Source organism: Glycine max, chromosome 12 (genome assembly GCF_000004515.6).
Source record: "Glycine max cultivar Williams 82 chromosome 12, Glycine_max_v4.0, whole genome shotgun sequence".
NCBI lineage: Eukaryota > Viridiplantae > Streptophyta > Magnoliopsida > Fabales > Fabaceae > Glycine > Glycine max.
In genome coordinates, this window is record NC_038248.2 from 2,322,966 (window position 1) to 2,336,561 (window position 13,596).

Below are 13,596 nucleotides of genomic sequence, written 5' to 3' on the forward strand. Positions count from 1 at the left end.
TAAATTTATATAACTACTGGGTATATTAGTTAACTAGGCTTTGATTTTATATATGATATTTAATATTTATTTGTAGTTGAAAAGTATGTATTCCAAATACCTCATGCTCGTAATTCAAACTTACTAGTTGAATTATTGGGTATATGTAAATCGTAATGGTATTATGTGTCTTCTTTATATTTGCAAAGTACTAGTACTATATTTTTTCAAAAGAAAACGTGACTAGTTATTAGTAATTAATTAAAAAAAACTGTGCTATGAATAGTTTCTCTACAATTTTATTAAAAAGATATTCAACTTCTAAGATTCGTTTAAAAAAGGTATGAAAGAAAAACTATCAATATATATGTATTTTGAGTTGCAAAGAACTCCTTTTGGATTGGGCAGAGTCAAAGAAAGGAAAGAGAAATTTAGCAGTGTGTTTTTTTATTTACATTTTGTGTTTATAACGTTTGAAAGTCAAGATTTGCAGGTAACAATGGCGTTTCTGTGTGGCATAAAAAGAAGAGAAGAGAGACGATAATGGAATCCAATGCCTTTTCACATAATTGCTGTGCTGCCACTGCCACTCTGGTAGGTACCAACCAGCCAGTCATCAACCACAATTCATAGTAACGGTCAATGACCTAATCTACCTGCTTCGAAACACGGTCCTACCTTAATTTTATTTAACTGTATCAAATTTAATTTCTAAGAAATATACTAATATGTGAGTTTAATTAAAATCAAATTTAAGTAGAATGAATTTGAGTTGACTTAAATTAAGATACAAGTAAAATAATGATACAGATATATATATTATTACTCTTAATTTTTTACTCAGGGAATAATCAATTTAATATAAAATTGAGAAATTATTATCAATTAAATCTAAAACAAACTCATGAATCTTCCCTACTGTTTGACAGAAAAGATTGACAAAAATCATCATGGTGTAACAATATTAGTGAAGAAGAGGAGAATGTGGATGGAAAAGAAAATAATAGACGAAAAAGGTTCAAAATCGTAAGATTATTATTATGTATAAAGAAAAAATAGAGTAAGAATTAATATGTATAAATATGTTAAAGTAAAGTAATTAAAATAGGATGCAGGTCATTTATGAGATCCCAACAAATAGGATGTAGGACATTTATGAGATCCCAACAAATGGTAACTTCAATAGGATTTTTACATGTCTAAGAATTCTTTTTTTTTTTTTTTCACTGCAGAATTCAATTTTCATTTCCAACAAAATCCAAGTTATAATACCAATAAGCGAATTTTGTGACAACAAGATACATAATGTAAACTTGGTGTGTTCTTCAATTCACAGTTTCAGGAGAAAATGATCACGTACTTTAATGAATAAGCTAGTTCTTTATTGATGATCTTCTGTGTTGTAATTGGTTGGACTAAGTCAATGTACAAACTCATTGGACCGATTTGCATGTGATATCGGAGCAAATTTCAAAAGAATTGAGACAAGGGAATTACTTTTCGCATTTTCGTTTTCTACTTCTCACACTCTCTCCCTGTTTACAGTCAGAACCTATTCTAACAAAACACATTCACATGTCACAATAAGAATTTTTGGAAAACAATTTCAGAAACAGTTTTTACATATTTCTGAAAATGTTATACTGTGTTTGGTTGATCGGAAATAATAGTTAGAGAGTGGGCATAAAGGTGATAGAAATAATATGGATAATTTGGCGTGTTTAAAATAGAGTGAATGAATTTGAAAAAAGAGCGAATCTCACTATTTATTTCTATTCTATTTATAGTGAGCATTATTTCGTGTATCAGTACATATTTTGCAATCAATCAATTATTTTTGGTTCTTAAAAATTTACATTTCTACTTTTACACTTTTTCTTGTATTCAAATTTATTTGACATATGTTATCTTAAAAAAAAGAAACAAAACAGAATAAACTGATCTAAACCAAACTCAGTTATATTTTAAGATTACATTATCTTTTGTCTAAAAGTTAACTCAAATCCAATCATAAATATTTATAATTTTTTTATTAACAAATATTAATTATTAATTTTTTTAATAAATTCAAACTCACAATATCATGACCTATCTCTTTCTTTTTTTTTTCCCCACTTTTTATCACTAAATCAAGATTGTATCTCCACTAATCAATCTAAGCTTTACTTAGGAGTGCAAAGAAACTTGTACTATGATCGAATAGAATTTAGTGGAAGAGAGTTGTTAAATGAGCGTGATTAGGGATGAAATAATTCTGAGCAACATTATTTATAGACGCACTTCCTAAAAGGACGTGTTGGTCCGATAATTAATTATATTGTTGTTGACAAGGACAGGGGCAACCCTCACTCACTCACTCATTGTCCTTACTCACCCCTCTCTCTATTAGCATTAGCATCAAAAACACTCTCTTGGTTATCCAATCCAAACACCACCCTTCTTCTCATACCCTGCTCAGTTAGCAGCAGCTACTCTCATTCCTCTACCGGAGCAAAACTATAAACAAAAAAAACAAGTCCATCGTATGGGTCTCTTAGCATCCTCATGCTTCATTCTCATTGCTCTCCTACTCCTCACTCCCAAAGGTAAAAACGCTTCCTTTATATCTTTTTCTTTCTTAAACTAAAACAAAGAAAAAACATTTACTAACTGTCGCTTGTTGTTGTTGTTCAGGTGTTATGGGTGCCACCTTCACATTCTTTAACAAATGCGACTACACAGTGTGGCCTGGGATTCTCGCAAATGCCGGTAGCCCACCACTCGACAGCACCGGTTTTGAGCTCCCCAAGGACACTTCTCGCGCCTTCCAAGCTCCCACCGGCTGGTCCGGTCGTTTCTGGGGCCGAACCGGTTGCACCTTCGACGGATCCGGCGCCGGCTCATGCCTCACCGGCGACTGCGGCTCCGGCCAAGTCGAATGCAACGGCGCCGGAGCCGCCCCGCCGGCAACCCTGGCGGAGTTCACGCTCGGCACCGGAGGTCAAGACTTCTACGACGTGAGCCTCGTTGATGGCTACAATCTTCCCATGATCGTGGAAGGCACTGGTGGGTCGGGTCTTTGCGCCTCCACGGGTTGTACCTCGGATCTGAACCAGCAATGTCCTGCGGAGCTGAGAGCCTCGGAGGGAAGCGCGTGCAAGAGCGCGTGTGAGGCTTTTGGTAGCCCTGAGTACTGCTGCAGCGGCGCGTATGGCTCACCCGCCACTTGCAGGCCGTCCATTTACTCGGAGATGTTCAAGGCTGCTTGCCCTAGGTCTTATAGCTACGCATACGATGATGCTACGAGTACGTTTACGTGTTCCGGCGCCGATTATACCGTTACCTTCTGTCCATCCTCTCCAAGGTTAACACACTAACCTACTCTCTCTCTCTCTCTCTCTCTCTCTGTTTTTTTCTAGTATTTTCCTTTCTTCTTTTTTTCTCGTTGTTAATTACTCTTACATTTCATAGCCCTTCATTTCATTCATTGCTCGCTTCTGTTTCTGTTCCAAAGTTACTCACTTGTGTTGAATTTACTACCTAACTTTTTGTCTTCTTAATGTGGTGCTGTATTTGCTATGGTTCGATTCGTCTTTTATTCCTGCACTTAAAAACGCATATTTCAAAGTAAACTGTAACCTGTAACTAGGACATCACTTTTTCTTTTTTCTCTTTTACAGATTACTTTTATTTTATTTTATTTATATAGTTAATTTATTTGATTTAGTTTAACCCTTTAACTTATTAACTCATTTTAGAGAAAGAGTAGATATTATATTCCGTTTCTGAAAAAAAATCATTATGTGCGTAGTTCTTCAAAATTATAGATGTGAGACTTTTTACTAATCGCAGATAAATTTATTTTAGCTGATTTGCTTTTATTTTAGTTCAATGTCTCATGTATTTAACCTTTTTGGTAATAGCAAATAAATTTATCTTCGCTTATTTACTTCTATTTTAGTTTAATCTCACGTGTACCTCATGTAATAGCACTATATATACTATGTTATTGAGTGTTGGAATCTTTTTATAGTATAATTATACTTCTTTTGTAGGGCAAATGTTAAATTTATTTTATATTTTCTCTTTCAGATATTAAATCTACTTTTTTTAACACTCTCTTTACAATATTTTAGTACTCCAGTAAGCTAAATTTTACTATTTCCGGCATCAGTGCGGTAGGTGGGTGTTTCACACGGCCAAAGGACAACTTTTTAATGCTCATGCTATAAATAAATAGATGGTTAAGTGAGTCTTGACTCTTGAAGATGGTTGGTGCCTAGTGCTATTGCCATCATTACCTAATGCTATAGGATAGTAGTAACTTTTATATATGTGACAATTATAACGAGTGTCTTGCGTTCCCTCCTTAAACAAAATTTTGTTGGAGAAATTAATGATTATCTGAATGTGTGCATGGTTTGATAATGATTTTGCAGTCAGAAATCTTCACGAGATACCACTACCAACCCCATGACCTCAACAACAACATCACCAGGGTCAGGGACAGTGACAGGAACCGGAACCGGAACAGGATCCGAAGGGGCAGTGGTATACACGGGTGCGGACAACGGCGTTGCGTATAATACAGTTACGGATTCCGGGTCAAGTTCAGGATCCGGAGGAGAAACAATGCTCGCAGATGGGTCATATTTAGCTGGTTTAGCCATGGGAGACTCCCCTGAAAGAACAGTTTCCATCGCGTTTGTTTACTCTGCTAGCTTTTTGCTTATTCTCTTCCTGCTTTAGCTGCACCAGCATTGTTTGTTAAATGTGTAAATGGCTCTTAGATTTTCGGGTTTTTCGTGGGTGGGTTCAAGAATTTTGGCTTTGCCAGTAAAGCTGGCAGATTCTCTCCCTCATTGTAAACCACCTTCCAAAAGATTCGCCAGAAAAAGTATTCCGTGTTTCATTCGTTAAAGTGCTTGTTTTTATATTAGTATTATCATCTTGGGAGCATTTATCTCCCCCATCCAAGCTTTTTTGAGGCTCTATGATTGTTGTGGTTTAAAAAAAACTAACACATCTCTGCAATTTTTGGGCTGGCTTTGTTGGTTTCACATGTATGGTAATAATAATAATAATAATAATATAAATATCTGTGTGCTGTGTGCCTGTGTTGGGCTATTATATGGCTTTCAATTTGGTTTCTCAATTCTCACCAACGACATAAAAGACAGATCTTTTTTGCATAATGTGAACTGTCAAGTGTCTCATCTTCCGTCTGAATTAGGGTTCACTTTGCGGCTAACACGAGTAATTTGATTGGCTTTTGACCTTTTTGTATTTTGTTTGTTTTTCCTGCTACGGGTGAAGGAATTCTGAGAACAGATGCATTTAGAGTTTTTTTTGTTAACTGCGCATTTTGAGTTTTAACTAGTGGCCAAATAGAAAAGGTTAATTGAGGCCTGAGGATTGAGATAGAATATAGCTGAACACCAACTTCAATTATTAGATTCAGCGTAGTGAGCCTGAACGCCCGATTGCAAATGTAGATTCCTATTTTAAAATCTACTTGTCATCAAGAACGAGAATAATGTTCAATAAGATCGTATCTTATGGAAAGTGTCTTAATTCGCATGCTTTAAATTGGCGTTGTAGCTCAACTTAATTAATGAACCTTTTTCTTCAGCAATTTTCAAAAGGATGGATCATATCGTCCAAATGCTGCCGTTTAGGGGACCTACCACAAAGATAATTTCGAATATATAGTGTGACTTCAACACTAATTTAAGATTTTGTGGTATTTCATTACCTCACATGATGTAAGCTGGTAACTTGGGGTCGTAAAAATCAGGATTTCCTTTAGCTAATAATTCTGGCTGCTAAGTCCCGAGTTACAAAGAAATTGAAACTCAAAATTGGATAATGGTATTTACTTTAAACTAGTTTTTTTTTACACCTTTCACTATCTCGTTGAAATTATGGCAGTGTAATGGAAAGGTAAATATGCAAAGTGTGTGGGTCGTCCTTCATTTTGCTATTGTTAATCAGGTTCTGGAACAGAATTGATACCGACTTCCCAACTATTGTATGTCCCACCAAATCTTTATGCAAATTGTTTAATAGTAAGAAATAATTTTGCAAGAAAAGCAGGAAAATTGTAAAACGAGTTCTCTAATTTCTGTTACAATTCTTCCCCTACGAATTTTCGCTATTCAAGTATTCTGCAAATTTAAATGATAAATTTACAAGCATTACCTTTTAATTAAATAAATAAAAGATTGAAATATGTTTTTAATCCCTAATATATAGTTGAATTTTGTGTTTGATTCCCGATAAAAAAAATTTATATCTACTCCGTGATATCTAAAAAGTTTTATTTTAGATCTCTATCATCATTTAAGTGATAACATGTTCGTTAAATATTTGATAATGTAATTTGTGACACTTAAAAAATTATTAGTATTTATTTTAAAATCAAATTAAAAATGAATTTCTTTTTCTTTCCTATTTCACCCTTCTTTTTTGTCTCTCTCTTGTACCCTCTTCTCTTTCTTTCTTCTCTCGTGAACACCTCACCATAGTTAGTGTCATAAACTCCTTTGGTATGTTCCTTTCATTTTTTGTCATCTTTATTCAATGTCCTTGGAGTGGATGCTTTTGTAGTGGGTTAATTAAAAACTCATAAAAACATAATTCAGAAATTAGTATTATTAACTTAAAATCAACAAATCCCCTAAAATTAATCAATACATTTGAAATTTCAAATCACAAATCCAATTAATCATAAAAGTTAACAATTTTACTCTACATAATAAATTATGTTTGAATAATAATTAAAAATAATAATTTCAAATTATTACTTTAATCCTTTTAAAAAAATAGAATGTACAATACCTTATACAATAATTTTAGACAGAAAGAGAGACAAATGTAAGATGTAATAAACTATTTGATGAAGAAATATTGACTCAAAAAGTGTTGTTTAATATTGTATGAATTTATATATAAATAACACAACCATTAAAAAAATCAGTGATTAAATTTGTTCCAAACAAGGCCTAGGCCCAACCAATAAATGTCGGTTGCATTGATAACACCTAAAGGACAACACGAGTATCTTAATCCTTTATGGTGCATTATTGCTAGTCAAAACACACCTTGATCACTCGACTACTTGATAACCCACCACCAAAATGTAAGCCTAGTCAGCAGCAATTAGCCTCTTGTTGACCTCAAAGTCACTCGAGTAGTCGACTGTCTCTAATAGACGGCATGGGTCTTATATAACTTAATGTGAGCTCTTCCCAAACAACCCCTCTCATGAAACCTCTCATACTCCTAAAAGAAAAATTCTTCCTCTATTTTTTTTTCATTATAGTTAGGATCTTTGGCTTCTGGCAAAATCCCAACATATTTCTATAAATTTCAATCCTTCTGGTCGACTATAAAATTAATCTCCAATTTAAGATTTAATCACATTTAATTTTTTTAAACTTTCTACAAAAATGATTTTCTGTAAATCGGTCGCAAATCCTCTCCTATAAACTTAGCATGTGTCATTAATTTAGCTACATGCATTTAAGTATTCTCTCCCACTTTTTAAAATTTTACATACATCTTACTCCTTTTAACTAAAAGGTTAATACCGTCAAGATTTAAATTTTAACTAAAAGGTTAATAAAGTCAATACAAGCATGGAGTAATTTAGTGATAAAAAAAATTAAAGATCAAATTTAGAATTTCTCTTTGTTTTTATCTCAGTTGACAGCTATAGGAGCGCATATTTGTCTTTGTTTTGCCAGAACTTCTAGCTTTCTTTTAGTTCTATACTGTAAGGAATCTTAAAGGACCATTGCTAACAGGCTGAAACCTCAGGAATCAGTTTTCACTCACGTGCGCCTGATCCAAGAACCACGGCCCTCGGGATAATGAATGTGGATTCCCTACATGATATACAAAATGTTAAGTACAGTACATAAAACATATTTAGATTGTTATTTGCATTCTCGATGTTATCTTTAATTTGGAGAATGTAAAATGAATTTCATCCATAAATAATTTATTTGGAAAATTAACGATTAAATCATATTTGAACACAATTTAGAGTCCCAAGTCAAATCGGTTTGAGTAGAAGTTAAAAATTGCTTTTGTCCAAGTGGCAAACTTTAGTTTGGAAGCTGCAAACCAACTCTAGACTCTAGAGTGATCTCCAGCCTCGTAAATAGTTATATTATACTATAACTTGTTTCTTATAAATAGAGTTGGAGACATTAAGTTTTATTTCCATATTGCATCAATTGCATCTACTGCCACCTTCATTGAACATATTGCCAATACAATACAACACATAACACATGGTACAATGTCAAAGATTGCAACATTAGGATGGCCACTTGCAAACTTTGGACAGACTAGTGACTATCGCTATTAGCCAAATAACACTGACTGGTACGAACAAACAGCTAATAATAACACAGCGTGATATTTTAATCTATCAAAAAACTCTCACGATACTAAATACACTTATTTTCATATGGAACAAAAAGAATTCTCTCTGATCCCACATCATAAAAAAAACTAATAATAACAGTACATGGAGGCCTAAATGGAATTAAAAACAAATGGCCCTCCTTTATTGGAAAAATGAGTTTTAACTATCAGATAGGACAAGTCACCTTGCTGACGGATACTGAGATATCACTTGAGCATAAAGTTCATCAATCCCAGGAATGTCATACCATTCTGAATCACTGCCTATTTGATGTTCCTAAGGATTTCTTGGGCTTCTTGCTCGTGGAAATCTTGGTGTAAATATTCTTGGTTCTGATTGACAACAGAATGTCTAAGAAGAATCCAACAATGCATGCTCCAGTCATGACAATAAAGACTAGCCTGTAACAATGACCTCCAACACATGTGTTGCCTCCTCCCTCTGTTGTAGTTGCCTCCATATCATAGAGTATGCCAGCAAGCAGACCAGAGAAAAGGAAAGAACCGAGAGGAAGGTTAAGGATGAGAATGTTATAGATGAGACCATAATATTTGAGTCCAAATAACTCTGAGGCTGTAGGGACTGTAATGGCAAGCCTCACTCCATAACACATGCCAACTAAAATAGACCCAATGTATAGGGAACCTGGCATAGCCATGGCCAGGAGTATGTAACCTACCGCCATTAGAAGCTGAGATGCTGCATTCCAAAGAGGCCTAGGTGTTGCAGCTTTCCTGTAAAGAAAATTTTGAATTCAAAATTAACATAGACAGTTTAAACTTGATGAACCAACAGTAATAGTTAGAACTTCAAAAGGATCATTCTTGTCTTGCTACAGAGAGTCTAACAAAACAGAGAATCTAACGCCGATGTAGTATATTTCCATATAACCAGCATTTAACACTAATTCCATCGATAAATTACAGCATTTGAGGAATGAGGATATATAATAAGGATTTGCCATTGCAGAGTTAAGCCCTTAGATGGACAATTATACTTAAAGGACACACACATGACATACCAAACCCGTGACAATTTGATTCTTACTATAACTGACCGATCATGCTCGAAATCAAGACAAACAAATTAGTACCTAACTTTTTTCTGTGTCTCGACAAAAGTTACGTTCAAGTACTATATCATTAAGATTGAAATCTATCATAAAAACTTTTAATGCAGACATTGTTGAATAGACATAAATCTCAATAATGTTAAGCTTATTATAAGATATAATATATAACATGTGATTAAAGGACAATGTAATAATAAATAAATCAAAAACAAATTTGAAATAGAAAAGAATAGAACTTTTAAAAAAAGAAAGTAGTGCAACAAGTTCAAAAGGAAATTAGGGAATGAAATATTTAAAGTCAAAATAGGCAACTTACGTTAAAAAAAAATGGTACTCTTATGTTTATATTTAGCATTTTCTTTGCAAAAAATATAAGAATGCAAAAATAGTAAATGAAATCCCTTCATTTTTTTATTAACAAGAAAAGAGTAACCTGTAAAGTGAAAATAACAGAAATAATGTGAATAAGTAAACAAGAAAATAGCAGAAACCGTAAATATCTACGTTATTCCCACGAATATTTTAACAATCCAATAAGTAAATGTAAATGTAAATGTATGATTAGACAGATGATTCTTAATAAATGTAAATATGGTTAAGAATATGCGGTGTTTCAAAATCACAAATTCAAAAAATAAACTACTACTCCAACTTATAAAGTTTCTCTAACTTATTTGAATAAACTGTACTCATAAAATTGATCTAAAAAACACTCGCGGAACACGTTGTTGGGCAAAAGTATTATATTGATAATTTCCTTCAAGAGAAAGAGAAAGAGGAGGGGGAAAAAGTTAAGTAAAAGGTGCATAAATTAGTCTCATAAAAATGCAAGTTGGTCCAGTCAAAAATTTTAAAAAGAAAAATGCAAGTTGGTTGATACTAGTACTTAATACAGTAGTATTTCTTTCATTCCTGATTACAACATCTTTTTTCATAAACAAATTTGTTTTTTTTCTTTTTTTTATAAGATTTTTTCTGATTTTTAAATATATTAATTATTTTTTTATTCAATTATTCATTCTTTAAAATATTAATGAAAAATAATTAAATAGATAAAGAAATAAAAAATAATAATGTAAATAATTGAGAAATTTAATATAATTAATAAAATTAATTATTTTTTGAAGAAATATGAATTAATGAAAAAAAATCTTATAATAAAAAATAAAGAAAGTAACGATAAGACTTGATTGATGATTTGATGGCTTGTTCGAAAAAGAAAAAAGGACTTACTTGATGGTGAACTCCGAAACGGTACCCGAGATTATCCGTCCGAAAAACCCGAAAATACTTGTCAAAGACAGAAAGAGCGAGATATCTGGGTATCCGAGCGCCAACCCGATTTGACCCATATTGTTCATCACTGCCAAACCCGTCCCAACCCCACACAAAAACGACACGAACAAGATCCAAAAATCTACGCTTCTCAGCGCCTCCACTATCGTGTGCTCCTCACCCACCTCCGGCGCCCTCTTCACTATCTCCGCCTCTTCCTCCGCCACCACGCCTTCATTCTCCTTCTCCGGAATCTGAAGCAACGGCTCCTTCAGCCTCTGCCTCTCCACGTCATTTCCCCCTCCGAGCCGTCCCTTCAAGTACGAGTACACCGGGATCCCCAACGGCGAAGCCAGCATCACCACCAAAACCGCCACAAACAATCTTGACACCAACATGCTAGGGCTGGGGATGAACCCATACGCCAACAGAAAAAGCGCCACCGCCACCGCCACCACGTTGAAGAAGCCGAAGTACTTTACCTCTTCGCCGTCGTCATCACCGGCGGAGACGTCGGGGGGAGTCTCCCGGAGGAAAAACACACCGGTGAGGCAAACTGCGAAGGGAATGACAGAGAGCATGATGAGGAAGGAGCCAGGGTCGTCGGCGAAGAGCGCGGAACAGAGAGTAGTGAATATCGCAGTGCTCAAGCCTACAAAGCCTTTCAGAATCCCCGAAACGGGTCCTCTGTTTGAACGGAAGTTCCGAATGCATGTTACCAAAACGGCAGTGTTCATCCAAGTGGTGCTGTTGCCTCCCATGCAGAGAAACACGCACAGCTGCGTTGTAGCAAAGACGACGACCAATGATTGGTTTGGGGAGAGAATAAAATGAAAGGCGATAAAACAAGTATATATACCTGCCAGTAAGGGAGGGGCTGAATTCTCTGGCTAACAACGAGCCATTGGGCTCCGTAGCCAATAAGGCCTTCGACGGAGCCAATGAGGAGAATAGCCCAAGTGGGGAAGCGGTCGGAGGCGAGGCCCGCCAGAAGCCCAAAGGCTTTGCCAACGTCTTTAGCGACGGAGAGGTTGTTGAGTTGGAGCTGAGTGAGGTGCATGAGGGATTTGAGGGCGTCGGAGTAGTTTGAGAAAGTGTAGTTGTTGCCGGAGATGCATTGAATCCACACGGCCGCCACGAAGCCCAGCCATTTGCTGCTGCTGCTGCTGCTTGAAACATAGCTGCTAGTGCTGCCCATCGCTTTAATCCACATGGAGAAATGGAGGACGCATGTGTTCTACTTATAACAATGTCACCAAAGTTTCCTCTGTCCTTCTCCGTAACGTTGAATATTAGTGCCTATTGCTGGGAACCGTGGAGGATTTTTTTTCCTTCTTTTTTTTTTTATTTCTAGTCTCTTTTTCTATTAAATAAATTAGACAACGAAAATAAACCTTATAAATACATGCAAATAATGTATCTCCTTACTCCTCCGTGGTCATTAATTATCATTTGTCGGATTCATATTGCTCCTGTTTGGATTTTTGAACATTGATATTTTTTCTGAATAGTCGGTAACTCTGTAAGTTTCGTGGGACCAAACTTGGCCTTGTCCACTTGATTTTTCATGGTTGTTGACATTTTCACAATAACGGAATTCAAGGAAAATAGAAACTTTCCAATTCAGACATGGAAATGATATACGATATAGGTTTAGTTCAACTTTCATGGAATATTGTACGTGTAACTTTGGAATTTCATTTGTTTAATTTGGTTGCTTATGTTTTTAAATAGTTTCATTTTAATTCATCCTTTAATGTTCAAGTATTGACGTGACAATAGAATGTCAATATGTATCTATCCATTCCCATTGATTAAAGTAAAATTAAGAGTAAAAGTCATTCATCAAAGTGAAACCGAGCCTTTGAATCTTAAAGCAATGTCTTGGGTTGAAGGCCTTGAATTGAAAAATAATTGAGAAAAAAGATTTCACTAAAAAAAAAATAGATGTCTTTTTTGCTTTAAAAACAAATTATAAGAGTTTTGACATATGACTCAGTTTCTAATTATTCAATTTTTATCTCTATATTTTTCAAATTGTGCCCTATTTTTTAATAAAAGAATTATGGCCCAATTCTTAGTTATTCAACTTTTCTGTCCATATATGTTTTAAATAAAGCATTTTTTATCATTGTAATAACCTGAAAACCAACATGTAGGGAGTGTTAAAAAAAAACCCTACTATAACACCAAAGGAATATAACTTAATCCGTTGAATATGATGTGCTAGTGTTATAAATTTTCTAATACCCATATTTGATTCCTATGTTTCAAAATAACATATAAACATGAACAAAATACAATTATATATAGTATTTAAAGGTTTTTTAAAGAAAGGAGTTTTAAAGTGTAAACATCAAAAGGTCGTGTGTTATTGTTATTCATATCCATTTTTTATTTACTAACAAGCCCATAAACCAACTAGTATAGAGTTATTTTAACTTGTTTCATAATATTCCATCTATGTTTTAAGCATACAATTGCATTAATTAGTAAAAAAAGAAAAAAAATTATCACCTTTAATGATTTTATTCGACTTGAACTGAATTATTTTTCATAAAAAATACATGTGATAATAGTCTAGGTATTTATAAAAGAATTAGTGTTTAAAAGAAAAGCGTGTATATACAGTAAAAAAAATGTAAAATGTGTGAATAAAAAGGTAATAAAAAAAAAGTAACCAATTTTGAGAAAAAATGGAAATTGGAGACTAAAAGTTTAAAGAAAAAATCAACAAAGGTAAGAAAATGTTGATGGATGACTTTTGTCTTTAATCCGAAAAACTCGTATTTTTTTCAAGGTTTTGATGTTTTAAATCTTAAATTTTTTAGTACCGTTGCCCAATGTAAAACAT

At 34.2% G+C, this 13,596-nt stretch overlaps 2 protein-coding genes across 2 annotated transcripts; one reads left to right on the plus strand and one right to left on the minus strand.

Moving 5' to 3' along the window:
• The first annotated feature begins 2,177 nt into the window (after positions 1-2,177).
• On the plus strand, positions 2,178-4,879 carry LOC100801173 (thaumatin-like protein 1). Its single transcript, XM_003540790.5, has 3 exons — positions 2,178-2,564; positions 2,653-3,322; positions 4,398-4,879. Exons 1-3 carry the CDS (start codon positions 2,504-2,506, stop codon positions 4,705-4,707), a joined length of 1,041 nt encoding a protein of 346 aa, XP_003540838.1. The 5' UTR covers positions 2,178-2,503; the 3' UTR covers positions 4,708-4,879.
• Positions 4,880-8,192: 3,313 nt separating this feature from the next.
• Positions 8,193-12,163, minus strand: LOC100807372 (protein NUCLEAR FUSION DEFECTIVE 4). Its single transcript, XM_003540797.5, has 3 exons — positions 11,602-12,163; positions 10,701-11,521; positions 8,193-9,129 (listed from the first exon to the last, which is right to left on the minus strand). The coding sequence occupies exons 1-3, from the start codon at positions 11,953-11,955 to the stop codon at positions 8,652-8,654; spliced, it is 1,653 nt and encodes a 550-aa protein (XP_003540845.1). The 5' UTR covers positions 11,956-12,163; the 3' UTR covers positions 8,193-8,651.
• Between the last annotated feature and the right edge of the window lie 1,433 nt (positions 12,164-13,596).